Below are 14,174 nucleotides of genomic sequence, written 5' to 3'. Positions count from 1 at the left end.
ATTAGGGTCCCAGCCCACAAGCATTTTAACAATTGGAGAATTGGCTATTTAGACATGATTGGTAATTTTGCATTCCTAGTATAAAAAGGAGCACATTGTAGATGCTTTTCTGAGGATCCTGTCTTGGGAATTCTCAAAATTTGAGGCATGAGCAGCTGCCCACTACCTTGTCAAACACAGCTTGAGAAGAATGGGAGATAATTTGACAAAAGAAGATGTCTACTTCCTTGGGCAGAGCTATATTAGTAATCCAAAATATTACGCTGATGAGAGAAGAGAGCCTTTGATACTAAATTTAGGTCCAGGCTTGACCTGTCAGAAGCCCAGGACTGCTCAGATTTGAACTATTGATTGGGCCCCATGTCCAGTAGGACTGTTGTTTCTTTCTGCTTGTAGAAAGCAGTTTTGCCCAAGCAGCAATAAATACAGCTGATACTGAGCCAGAATTTGCAAAGTTCAGCTGACCACTGAACTAACCTAAATATTGTGTTCACTTTAAATATCTTGATATGTAACTGTTAAAAAAAAAAAAGTCTCTAAAGACTAATCCCCTGCTTTTTTTCTCAGTTTCTGTTTCTCTGTTAATTAGTACTCTTTGAGTATTATATGCTTTCAGCTGAATAAAAGCTGATGGTGATTGAAAGAAAATCTATTTATAGAAAAGAGCTGAACTACAAGGTATGTATTACAAAAATGCTACAAAAGAACTGAGCATAAGCCAAACATCTTCTATTCAATGTTTTTAAAAGGAAGAGCTATTGATTTTTTTCCAAATACTGATTGGTAGGGAACCAGGGATTTTCTTGGATCACACATTCTACTTGGAGGGTTATGATATGTATGGAAAATGATGAGATGAAGGAGGTTGATGACGTGTGTATATATGCTTGCACAACATGATGTCAGTTTCACTGAAAGTATGAGTTTGGGTGGATGTCATTAATAACAAGGGGCAAAGCTACATGACAGTTACGCAGATCATTTCAAACCCATACTAACTGACCTCATCTATGTTGTGTATTTTGTATTTGCTGCCTATTTGTGTTTGTGTTTTAGAGAATTTAAAGTTGTTATTCATATTCCTATGTGTGCATGTGTGGAAATGCACAGGACCACAAAGAACTTCAAGGAACAAAATAAACAATATGCAAAAAAATCTGTTCCTTCACCAAAATGCTTAGGGTACTGAAACAATGTCATAATGTCTAATAATGTGCACTTGGCGCGTCAATATTTAAATTTACAGCTTTTCAGGATGAAGAGGCATGGATTTGTTGAGGGTACCTCATCCTGCTATCAGCAGGTCATATGTTTCCACATCGTACATCTCTGGCTAAACAAGAGTGATGATCACCTGTGGCGGTCTGGGAGTTTTTGCTTTCCATACAACATGTAGAAAAGTTTCAGTAACTAATCCTGAAGGGACATGATACACCAGATTTCCAGGGCATGGTAATTTTAGATGTTGAAAGCCCATTTTGAAGTTTTTTCGTATCCTAGTTTCAGCTGGGATAGAGTTAACTGTCTTCCTAGTGGCTGGTACAGTGCTATGTTTTGAGTTCAGAATGTGAAGAATGTTGATAACACTGATGTTTTCAGTTGTTGCTCAGTAGTGTTTAGACTATAGTCAAGGATTTTTCAGTTTCTCATGCCCAGCCAGTGAGAAAGCTGGAGGGGCACAAGAAGTTGGCACAGGACACAGCCAGGGCACCTGACCCAAACTGGTCAACAGGGTATTCCATACCATGGGACGTCACGTCTAGTATAGGAACTGGGAAGTGGGGGCAGGGAATCGCCGCTCGGGGACTGGCTGGGTGTTGGTCGGCGGGTGGTGAGCAATTGCCCTGCGCATCATTTGTACATTCCAATCCTTTTATTACTACTGTTGTCATTTTATTAGTGTTATGATTATCATTCTTAGTTTCTTCTTTTCTGTTCTGTTAAACTGTTCTTATCTCAACCCGCAGGTTTTGCTTCTTTTTCCCAATTTTCTCCCCCATCCCACTGGGTGGGGGGGAGTGAGTGAGCGGCTGCGTGGTGTTTAGTTGCTGGCTGGGGTTAAACCACGACATTTGGTTTGTGGTTTTTTGGGTTTTTTTTTTCCTTCCTTTTCTTACTTTCCTTGGTACTCTGGACACAACCTCACTATTTTTAGCTAGTGAAGAGATGAAGCACGGGTGGGACAATATGATGCAAAATCAGCTGATTGAACCTCACCAGAGATGCAGACCTTTTAAATGGGTCCAATCAAGTGAACTTGTACTGAGTCTCTGGCACACACAAATCATATTGTTTTTGTGTGTAAACATATGTGATAAAACCAAACTTGATGGAGATAAGCCCTTGGAAGTACAATGTGAGAACTGCCTACTCCTATGCATAATGATATATTCTCGATCACATATATTTCTGTGGTTTTGGGTTGTCTTCTTCCTGGGATCTCTGCTTTGTGTACAGAAGGAATAGTGCTTATCTAATGAGCAACTTTTTTTTTTTTCTTTTTTTTTTTCTTTTTTTTTCTTTCTCCCCCCTTAGTATTTTTCATTGTGTAACCCTGTGCCTTCCTATATATCATTCAGAGCAGGATTTGAGGATGAAGTTACTATTTTACTCTTTGGCATTTCTGTAGGACTCATCACTACAGTATTTCAGTGCTTCAGATGTTAATTGATTTTCGTAACACCTACTGAGATGGGGAATTATTATTAACCAGGGAAATGGAACACAAGGTGATTGAGGTCAGAAGTACTGCTCAGTTTGAATGCCAGGTGTGAGACACATGTGACCCCTGGTTTATTATTTTTTTAGTATTCATATAAAACTCTTGAATTCCTTTAATTGCAGCTGTAAGTAATTCTGCATTTCTCTATATTGAGTCAACCACTGTAATACAGGCAGCTGTATAGTAAGGAAAACTCAGATCACCACTCGTGGGATTTTTTGCGTAAGTGATGTGCCTGGTTTACATAAGTAATTTTGGGCGGAAGTGGGGAAAAGATCTGAGTCTTAACACAGCATTGAGATGTTATGCCCCAAGAGATTTTTCTTTCTTAATACATTCTTCTGGCTTATACCACACGTATCCTCCAGTTCTTTCAACAAAGGAAGCAAGGCTCTACCTACAGTCGTCTCTTCTACTCCCTAAACGTACTTCATCAGCAGAATAGGTACACTCATGGTGACAAATGAGTAGAGGTCCTTTTTGGAGTGTGCGTGAAATGTTCTTAATTAAAAAATAATTTCTGATGTACATACATAAAGATGACCCTGTATTTCTTAATTGTGAGTGCCTATGTACCCTTAATTTTCTTTTAAATTTATTTAATATAAACAGTTTTCTGTTCTGTTCTGTATTTCTATGTCAGTCTGCCTTCTGGCATCAAAAGTCCGCATTCAGCAGCATCTTAATAGTTTAAAATGGCAGCAATGTCAAGGAGTCAGTATTCCAGTACAGTTGCTTCACAGTTGCAGAAGTTTAGCTTTTTTAAAAGTGAGACGACTCAAAGTAGATAGCTTGTTCAGTAGGATGTCAGCTGTCATATAGTTGACATATGAAGATAATTCTTTTCCTCAGTAGAATATTGTTTCTCTGAGTTGGCAGCACAGAAATGATGATTAGAAGTGAGAAAGATCATTAGAACTCTGAATGCTTTGATAGCCATCTCACCTTAGCTTTTTTTCATAATAAATTAACTAATCATGACTTTCAGAAGAATAAAACCTAAATTTGGATAACTGTAAGCTCATTGGCTGTGGTACTCCTGAGAGCAGCACTATCAACAAACTCTTATCTGGGAAAAGGTAGAAACTTAACCGAAATATTTTTTATGTATTTTAAGAAGTAGTTCTACACTGATCTTCACCCTAGACTATTTTCTTGTTTCTCTTAGATTATGGTTTGTCATATTTCAGGTGGATGTTGTCTTTTGAGAAGGAGTTAATTCTCCTGCCTCTCAGCTTAAATTTTATTTTGGGTCCATTTAATTTTTTCCTCTAGTTTTTTAGAAGCATCTGTTGTTAATAATGCTGAATGAAGACTCTGCTTCAGGTTCCTTTTAACTCAGTAAATGCGAATTTGCATTTGGGCCTTTACACAAATATTTTTTGGTCCTACCTCAGACATCTACCTTGTCAACTTCTATGTGCTCAATTATATGTTGGCCTCAGTTCAAGAAAACATAGAAATACAGGGAATTCAAACACAATCTGCCTGCCTGACAGAAAAGCCATGTATGTGCTGGATGTCGTGGCCTTCCTGTAACTTTCTTTAAAATGCCTGGATCTTTTCAAATTTTTGCTGAAGAATTAATGTAACAGATTTTTATAATGGACTCAGTAACTGTGCTGTACCGGTAGATCTTAAATGCTGTTTAAGGCATTTCCTCACAATGTAACTGAAATGTCAGATCAATCTGGGAGGAAGACTGCAGTTATTTGGCCCCTCTTTGTTTGAAAGCCATGTAAATGAAAATATTCATTAAAGAAGTCTAATTAGAGAACTGTTTATTATTAAATTTTTATTCTTATTCGGTGTTTCGTTGCATGTGATTTAGATTGTGGTTAGTTTTGGTTGCTAATAGTTGCATGATGCTTAGATGTCCTGAAAATCATGATGATAACCTGGTGAAAGCATAGAAGTGTGTTTATTTTCTCCAGCAGTACCAGTTAGCATAATACAAACATCACCTTTCTTCGTAAGATTTCCTTTTCTTAACACATAACAGTATGCCTGGTATTTTACAAAATACAGATCGTGTTATTGTCTGGTACTAAAAATGTCATTGTCAAGCAAAGAGAAAGCGACAGTCGAGATGACTGAAAATTAGGACATCGTAAATGGATAGATTAATGATAGCAAAGATTCAGGAAGCCCATGAACTTTAGAGAGAGATTTGAGAGAGCAGAAAGAGGAAGACTTCTATGTGCAAAAACTGGAAGATTGTCCCAAGTGCACAGAGGGATGGGGAAGAAAGATGAAGCCATAGTATAGCACAAAGGGTGGAGAGAATCGAAGGAAATGAGAACACAGATGAGAATAGAAGATATCTAGATTTAAAAAAAAAAAACACAACTTTTTTTTTCTTCTTACTTATCTGTGATACTCAGTTGAGTGCTGTTAGAAAACATATTACAGTGACATTTATGCTCATTGCAACTATAGCTATTTTCTTAGCTGCCATTGAAGTGAATGGAGAAGTACAATGATGGGTTTTCATCTCTGGGGTAGCCTGATCCAGCCCATGGTGATGTCTTCATGTGTATTGGTTATGGATGGGCCCAAAAGGAAACGGTAGTTGGGAATTGCTGTGAACTTCTGGCTAAACCCCCACAGGCAACTGTATTCCTGTGTGGCATTGGCTCACTATAGAGGCTTTATGGGATTAGGAAACCACCTAAATTCGGGAGATTACCTGGTTGGTGACTCCGGCAGGTGTAAAGAAGTTTTTATATGGAGAGTCCTGGATTACAAACTGCAGTCTGAGGGTTTAGAAGCTTTTCTGTAACAGAGATAATTTGTTTTCAAGGTAGAAGTATTTATAAAGGATTTATTTTCTAAGTCGCAGGTGAGGATTCTGTTGGTTTTTCCTTTAGGATTACAAAGGTAATAGACAAAAGCACCGTTTGATATTTACGAACCTAAAGGTACTATCTCACACTGAGGGTAACTGGAACCTGAAGATAATTGATTAACTGTTGTAGTTCCAGCTCTGACATTTTGATGCCGTTTCCTCATACACACAGTGGTATTTCTCAGGTCTGATTGCAATGATTTCCATCTTTTTTATAGAAATGCAGTATCATAAGCAATTGGTTCTTTATCTACAGAGCTAGGTATGTCTAGGGAACAACTCGGTTGCCTAAACATGGGCATTTGGTGTCATTGTAGCTGTCTTTGTATATGCAGATCATCCACATGGAGCTTGCAGAGATGATGCAGCACTTAACAGCAGACTTGTATCCTTCTGCAGTAGCAACTGCTTACCAGGCAAGATTGTCTTCAGGCTTCTAAAATGGCATCTGACACCACTGTTTAGGCACCTGAACTTATCCTTAGTTGCTAGTCAAAGTAAAAATGTAGTTGAATTGGAGATGGTAGCAGGGAAAGATACGGGATTTATCTGACAGTATAACATTTTCTGGTGGTACTTCTGGGTTTGTTCTTTTAAAGACCACTTAATGGTAAGCTTTGAACATTTCTAAGTAACAGTTACAATTTGTAATTAACGCTGTTTGTATGGTAGATGATATACATTTAAAAATAATACCTCTGAGCTTGCAAGAGAGAGACAGTCTAATTTTCTGTTCTTTTTTTTTTTTTGCTTCCAGAGAAATACAGTAAGCATGTGTTCTGTGGTAAAAATGCACATACAATTAAATAACTAGTAATTTCCTATGAGTTTTAAAGTTGAACTGTAAGCCTGAAGGACAGAAAACATGCCACGTTGCTCTTGTTAAACTGTCAAGTTATTCCTGCATATGAGACTAGAGGATTTTCAATTTCTTCTCAAAGCATTTTTGGAGGATGAGTCAGTAAAGCAGTTATCTAATGTATCCACGTTGACTGCACACTGAATTTTATATTCTGTTGTGTTTAATTACACTGTTACCGGGCTAATACATCAGGATTTTTCTCTCTTATTTTACAGGATTCTGCTCAAGAAAGTGTCATTACACGAGATATTCATCGTACATTTCCAGCACATGATTATTTCAAAGATACAGAAGGAGACGGTCAGGAATCTCTATACAAAATCTGTAAGGTACAGTCAGTACTCTGAATTTTAAAGTGTGTTCCATATTTTACTATGACTGTATTTTGCCCTGATAACCCTGTTCTGATCCAAGTCACTAATCAATAAGATTTTAAAGCTTTATTTAGATTGCATGTGGAGAGTGTAGTGTTTCTGCAGCACTGCATAGACTGAAGTACTTTTTATAACCTTGCATTTTATATCTCCTAAGATGTGTATGAGAAGAGCGAGGCTCAAGCTAGTTTTACTAATGGGCAGTTTGGTATCAGAGGTCCACTTCAGTAGAAGCATGGTGTAGTGGAACTTTTTTTGCTCTGCTGGTAGAGAGGTCTGCAGAGGAAGAGAAACCCTCAGAGCAAGCTCTGCTATGAGGTTAAGCAAAAATGTCTCTAGATAATTATCTAGAAAACAAGTTAGCTGACCTTTCCACAAGCAATGTGTGTGCATAGCTTTTCACTTGTAGCTCTTGGATCACCTCTAATTTTTCCAATCAACTTAATTTTTTCCGATTTGCACATGGGGAAGTTGAGGTACTAAATGAACAGATTTGTCCAGCTTGTACAGACAGACTTTTGTGCTCATGAGAGATCCAGAAGGTAGAATATTGCAGCTAGACAGCTAGTTCTCTGGCTGTCAGTTGCAGATTTTATTGTGTTTCTGGCAGTCAGTTTTCATTTTACATTTTTTTCTACATGTAGAATAAATGATTGCCTTCAACAAAGCCATTTCCACTTCCCTTCCTTTTCCTTGTTACTGTGTTTCCACCTTCAGTTAATTAATAGACAGAAATGATGGAGTTGTCATAAGCAGAACAGAGTGTCCTGCCTTTGGGGTATAATGATACATATTCCTGTTCTCCAGATAAATTCTATGGTGATACAGACTCCTATTCAAACAATAATTTGGATGACTCTTAAATATAGCTGCTTAGGCTACATATATTGAAGTTCACTGTCATAAGTAATTCATATTAAAAAAAGAAGTAAAAAATAAAGGAGCCAAGAGAACTTTGAACCAATTACATTGATTTCTCATTAATCTTGGAGGGCTCTAGAGGGCTACAGGAAAACAGTTCCTGTGCCAGTCTTTGAAAAGAGTAACTAGGACAATGCAGGTAATTGTGGGCTTGTCAGTTTGATATCAGTTAAGTGAAAAATGATGGAATAGCATTCAACTTACCGAGAATTAAATGTGAGAAGTATATTATAACGAAATTTACTGAAATTTTTTACTATGAGTTTACTGAAAATAGATCTTGGCAAGCTAATAAAAAAAAATACAGGTTTCATTGGTGAAGGTAATTTTACCAAAATTCTGTAGATCATGTAGTCTGCCATGCAAAAAATGTATAAATGCTGGACAAGTTAGAACATGAACAAGACACGTTAAAGAATTAAAAACTGGCTAGCTAGCAGGTTACTAAACACCAGCACTGAATAAATGTATTTCAGACAAGGCATCATGAAGATCACTTGTTCATTCGATGCAAGATCACTTGTTCATTTGGTGTACTCTGGTTAGTCACCTAAAAGAAAACAGAAAATTCATTTCTGATAAAGCTGTCTTGATGACACAGAGAAAAAGGGAATGGTAAATAATGAGGTGTTAAAGGATGTATAGATAGATGTATCTTGTGTAGGAATAGAATCACTTGAGTAATTCAGTATTTTACAGCTGCAGCTGCTGCTTTTATTACTGTGTCCAGAATTAAAGACGACTACTTCTACATTGGAAAGAATCTGTAGAAGTTCCATGAGGATCATGAAAGGATTTGGGAACATACTTTGGAAAGAAAAACTCTTTTTCATGAATGAGTATCTCAGTCTATTTTGTTTAATAAAGAGAAGATAAAGGAGTGAATCTGTCTGAACTAGAAGCAACTTAGAGGAATTATCTGTCTAGCAGGCAGCTTCACAGAGGCAGAGATCTCGGATCTTCCTGGGTTTTCTGTACTAAAAGTGAAGAATTCTACCCATCTTCCAAAGCTGGGAGCCTTCCCTGCTCTCAGGGCCTCTACTGCTCTTGCAGAGAGAAAGTTGCTGCAGATGTTGGTCCTCTTTTCTTGAAGGATCTGGATTAGAGGCCTGTCAGCGTGTACATCAAGTTGAGGACTGCTTTTCCTGTGAAGCATTTTGTCTTTATCTGCAGTTGAATGACCTCTGCCACTTTGCCACTTTCTCTTGATATGAACATGTTCTGCGTAGCATCCTTACAGTCAGCTTTTAATTTACTGCTCCAAACAACTTTGTCTCATCAGCAGTCTTTGTTACTGTGCTATTTTTATGTGTTCTGTATGATTTGTGAATATTTTCAACAGCATCATCCCTAGCATGTCTTTCTGTAAGGTTCTGTGCGTGACCTCACCTTCATTCTGTAGGTGAGAACTGATTGTTTATTCCTACCTTTTGCTTTCTATCCTTTAATCAGTTGTTTGAGTGCATAAGAGGACCTTCTGTGGCAGCTTAGTTCCCTAAAAAGCCTTTGGGAAGGGAGCTTGTTGAAGGTTTTCTAAAAATCCTAGTAGACTCTATTGACTGCCTCATTCTTTTATGTGCTCATTGGTTCAGAGAAGGATTTGGGAAGCATTGCTTCCTGGTAGAACAGCCACATCCAATCTTCAACATTGAATTATTCATAAGTTTACTGATTTTTATTCTTGACAGTTTCTACCTACTTGTCAGTATTGAGATCAGACATAACTGCTATGTAGATCTCTAGGCAGCAACTTTTCCTTCATCCTTGCACTGTTTTCTTAAACAGCTATGGCTGTGTTCTACAGATAACCTGTCTATGGCCGGGTCTGACTGGACCTTGAGTTTATGATTGATGTGGTGAGTTTTAGAGAAATATTTTTAAAAGCTAATTAATTTGCTTATGAACTTGCCGTTCCATTGGAAAAAAAATTAATAATCTGTGTTGGAAGTAATATTGTGGCTGCTTTGTATTACAAGAATAACTTTTAACAGAGGTGCTGTGCACTCATGCCCTTCTTCTAACATGAAAGCAAGATATTTGAAGAATGGGATTATTGAATAAGGCTGGAAAGGTCTATCCTCAAGTGGGAGGGTAAAAAGCTGAAGAGCATTTTCTTCATTCCCCACTGAAATGAGAGATGATGTGAGCTGTCAGATAAAAAGGAAAACCATTAAAAGCTCACTGCCTCATTTTAACGGGTCTGTCAGTTTTAGTTCCGTCTCTTAATCTCTTCTTCAGAACAGTAGGAAATCGGGAAAGATGGAAACTTTTTCAGTTGGAGAACATTTATGTGACAAAGTATCTAAAAATAAACTTTAAGGCTGACAATGGTGATAAGGAATGAAAAGAGTTCCAGATTTTAGATAGGAGATTTCACTTGAGAACATGGCATAAGCTAGATTTGCACAGAGCAAACATCTTTGGGAAAATAGTACTGTTTCTTGCACACTTTCTCTTTAAATACTATATGAATTCTAGCTCTATTTAAAGAGCTCATTCTCTGTGTTACAATGCATAGCAGAATAGTACTCTTGACCTACTTCCATGCGTGCATATGTAGTTAACAGCTTAATGCTCCAGGGAATCAAAGCACTTGGCAGAAACAGTCCTCTCAACTGTTTGGAGTGTATGCGGTGCAGAATTTAACGCAAGATGTGTTTTGTCTAATTTTCTGATTAAAGTAACTCCTATTCGACAAACAACCACTGTGACTTTAATAGGAGAAAGGGAGTATGTTGCAGGGAAATCAGTCAGGTTAGCTAGGTGAGTGTTCTTACTGGGCAAACTGGAAAAATAGACACAAGTTTTTCCTGATTTTCTGAAAAATGTTGAATTACTTTTCAGAGATTCAAAGTTGGTGTTAGTGTTTTCCAGTAAACAAAGGCATTATGGAAGGATATGAATCATTTGTATCATGACATAATTTGTTACTAAATACTTATCTCCTTGGCTGATCAAATTTGTAAGTTTTTTCCTAATCCCAGTCATACTTGCCTGAAGGTTTTATGCACAGGATCAGTGTGATAGCTGGTTTAGTGTGAAACAAAACACTCCATTTTAGTTGTCATTCCAATGCCTGTCTGTCTGTTGGTACCCACATTAGTAGAGGAAATAATAAACTTTTTCTAGCAAAGCTGATACTGAGTGGGTTCCAATATGGGGGGGTTTTGGCTTTCTTTTCTGTATAATTGAAATGTGAAAATGTCTTTGAGTTGCTCTTCTGTGACCAGTAGCTTCTATGCTGTGATATGCTGTGAATGATGGATTAGTCTTTGGCTCATCCTTCAGCATGGCAGAACTGCTGCTTAGTGCTGTCCTGTAAGCTGATTGTCTAACTTTCATCCTTTTTTTACATTTTCATTTCCATTTCATTGCAGCATCTTTTTTTCACATGGTCACCTCTTCTCAGCGTGCACATATTCTTCCACATTTTTCAATTTGTAGCATCTCCTCAAATTTACAAACAGGAAGTTTCAGTATTTGTCGACTTTGGTTTGATCATTTTTTAGAGAGAGCAAATCTCTTTCTTTCCTATAGGAGTCTATTGGCCAATTTTAGAATAAACACAGAAGCATAAACAGAATCAGTTAAGAATTATTTTTTGTCTATCTTTAGTTGTTTGTTTTCTTTGTTCCTGGGTTGAAGAGCAATTTTAGTAAATATTGTTGTCTTGTTTCATGCAAAGGATTTTTAATGTTATCTTGTCTTCTTCCATTTACATATTAATAAGGTTCCTTCTCTGTGCATCTGTGCTCAGCAAGTAAGCAGTGGTACTGTTCTTGCATATGGGGTTTCTGCTGAGGCTGTACTAGTGAAAAGGTCAGGATTGTGAATCTTGAGTGCTGGAAAGAGAGTGAAGGCTTTAGTATGTTTGGAGGCCTGCCTGAAAAAATGTGAGGATTTCTTCATTCTCTCGGCCCTTATAGCTCTGGAGGAGGCATATTGTATAATATATACGTGCTTCTCCCTGATACTCAATAAACAAGTAACTGATTTCTAAAGATACAGTTTTCAGTTAACACAGAAATTCCTTGTATAATGTGATACATCTGAAATGCTGCATTTATAGGAATTTTATTACTTTCAAACTGTTAGCCTTATAATAAATTTAGGTATGGAGTTTTAAATTATAGTGTCACTAAAATTATTCAGCGACCAAGCATGTAATAAAGTACCCTGTTGTGTGAGAAGTCTGCATCAAAGTATGGATGTTTTCTTGAGACAGTTGGTTTTTCAGACACCATGTAAGACTTTAAACTCTACTAAAATGGACTTCAGCACAGAGCTATGTCTGTATCAGACATCGAGTAGATTCCCTAGATCATTTCTGTCATTTTGGTAGCAACACAAAGGTAAGTAATGAGAGCAAATCAGGCTTGTAATTCTCCCCCAAAAAACTTGCATTCAATTCCTGTTACATTTTCCTTTTTCCTGGGACACAGGTGCTGGATATCTTGTATGGCTGTTAACATGCATTGTGCCAGTGTGCCTGTCGCTTTTTCAGAGAAGTGAGTGTTTCCTGTGCCAGGAAACATTATTACTGACAGGAGAGATACTGTTATTGCAGATGAGAGATGGAGATCTGTAGAGCCTCTGCTCATACCTTTCCCACTGCATTGCCCTGAAGTGTGCGTGTGGGAGTGAAAGCTCTGGAAATGTAAGACCTTTGTATGAGGCAGGCACTAGAGAAATATTTTTCATGAGCTCTCTTTAGTTTCTAATGTAATTGTAATGTTTTGTTTCTAATGTAATTGAGTTACTATGGTAAAGGCAAATTGGCAATGTGATTGTAAGCTTGTATTTGCTAGTTAGTGTTTTGCATTTTGTTGTTTTAAGTACATTTGAACCTTCAGCAACTATAAGCAATCATTTTCATGCTTATGAGGATGCAAAATGGTGAAAAATGTTTCATTCTAGAATTTGAGACGTACTCTCTACTCTTCCTTTTTTAAAACTGCTGGGACTCATACACAGTAGTTGCAGAAATCCCAAATCTGAGGTTTTAAATTCAAATCAGCAACCTTTCCATTTGTCTTTCAAATGCTGCTTACTTGGAATTTTTCTGTCTACAGGAGATTCTGATCTTGGGAGATTTTCCATTAATTATTTTAGAGAAGAATTTCTGTTCATCTCTGGATTCTTCATTCACTTTCCCAATATGCAGGCAGTTCCCTATCATTGACTTTATTTGAGGAGACTCTGTTGCTTCCAAAGTATTTGCTTTCTAATGATGTTGTACTAATAACTGCATAGTAGTTCTTCTCTTCAGAAGACAGATAACTATTAAAAAGATGTTTTCATTCTGTGACATCTTCATTTAGTTAAAATGAATGAAAGTAGGCTTCAAGTCAGAATCTTCATTAAGTCCCATTTATGAGACAGAGAATATTTAGAATCTCAGTTAACTAGAGTATTGTGATTGGAGATTCCCCAACAGCTTAAGAAAATAATAACTTAAAAAGACGACAACATTGTCGCAGGTTGTCATGGGAAAAATCCCATTGCCTTGAAATTACAAAGTTACAAAGACTGCAACGGCAATAGAGGATTTGGGATTTTGCTTTGTTTTCATATTTCATGTGGAAAGACAAAGTTAATGCTCCTCAGTCCCTTAAAAAGACAAATCTTAAATAATTAATCTTAGATCTTTTGTTAATAATACAATATTATAGTGGTATCTGTAGGCAGCATCCTTATTTTTGAGGCTGTTTTGGTTAATTACGTTATATTTCAGCAATATCAAGTCCCATAGGTTACTTAAAACTAAAAAAGTATAATTGGAAATGTAATATGCATATAGCTTCAAAAATCTCTTTGCTTTGGGCAAATACAATGAAATCATGTAGATTTTAGAGACTTCATTAAAAAATAAATCTTTAGTTGCTGGGATTATGATGCTTTGACTTAACAGCAGAATCTTTCTCACTTTGATCTAATTCTCATGCAGAACCGAAGTTAGTATGTAAGTATCTGATAACAGCTGCTTGTGAAAATCAGATTTTGGGGAAGGACCTAGTTGAAATGCATTGCAAAAAGCAAGCAGATCAAGCAGTTAATATTTTTTTTTCATAGTTGTTGGTTGCTTCAAAGATTTGTTAATGATGACATCCTTTTACTGACTGGGGCCCTCAGACATTTTTCTCTTGTATATCCTGTATATATCTGTGTGCAATAATTAATCTGAAATATTTTTTTAAACCAAATTATCCAGTACTTACTGATTTGTAGTTCTGTGGATCACCTCTTTTTACAAATGCTTCAAATTTGTCATCTATTCTTCTGATTTAATCAGCCAGTTAGTGGATTACCAGTTTACCCCCCCCCCCCAGGCTTTTTGGGTGAATACTGTCTGTTCTTAATAAATTTTTAGTATTTTTATTCCTTTTCATTTATCATCTCTTCTGATACTCAGTTGGAGACAGATCCTTCAACACATCCCATTAGAAA

At 36.9% G+C, this 14,174-nt stretch overlaps 1 protein-coding gene across 2 annotated transcripts in view; it reads left to right on the top strand.

Annotated features, from left to right (window-relative positions):
- Positions 1-14,174, top strand: part of RABGAP1L (RAB GTPase activating protein 1-like) — a 240,393-nt gene that overhangs the window by 117,693 nt on the left and 108,526 nt on the right. For both annotated transcript variants that reach the window (XM_010580655.1, XM_010580656.1), the window contains exon 13: positions 6,648-6,761. In XM_010580655.1, coding sequence (XP_010578957.1) covers positions 6,648-6,761 — 114 coding nt within the window. The remainder of the gene's footprint in view (positions 1-6,647; positions 6,762-14,174) is intronic.

This window comes from Haliaeetus leucocephalus, unplaced genomic scaffold (genome assembly GCF_000737465.1).
Source record: "Haliaeetus leucocephalus isolate CR32 unplaced genomic scaffold, Haliaeetus_leucocephalus-4.0 Scaffold730, whole genome shotgun sequence".
Lineage (NCBI taxonomy): Eukaryota > Metazoa > Chordata > Aves > Accipitriformes > Accipitridae > Haliaeetus > Haliaeetus leucocephalus.
This window is presented reverse-complemented; position numbering and strand designations above follow the sequence as displayed.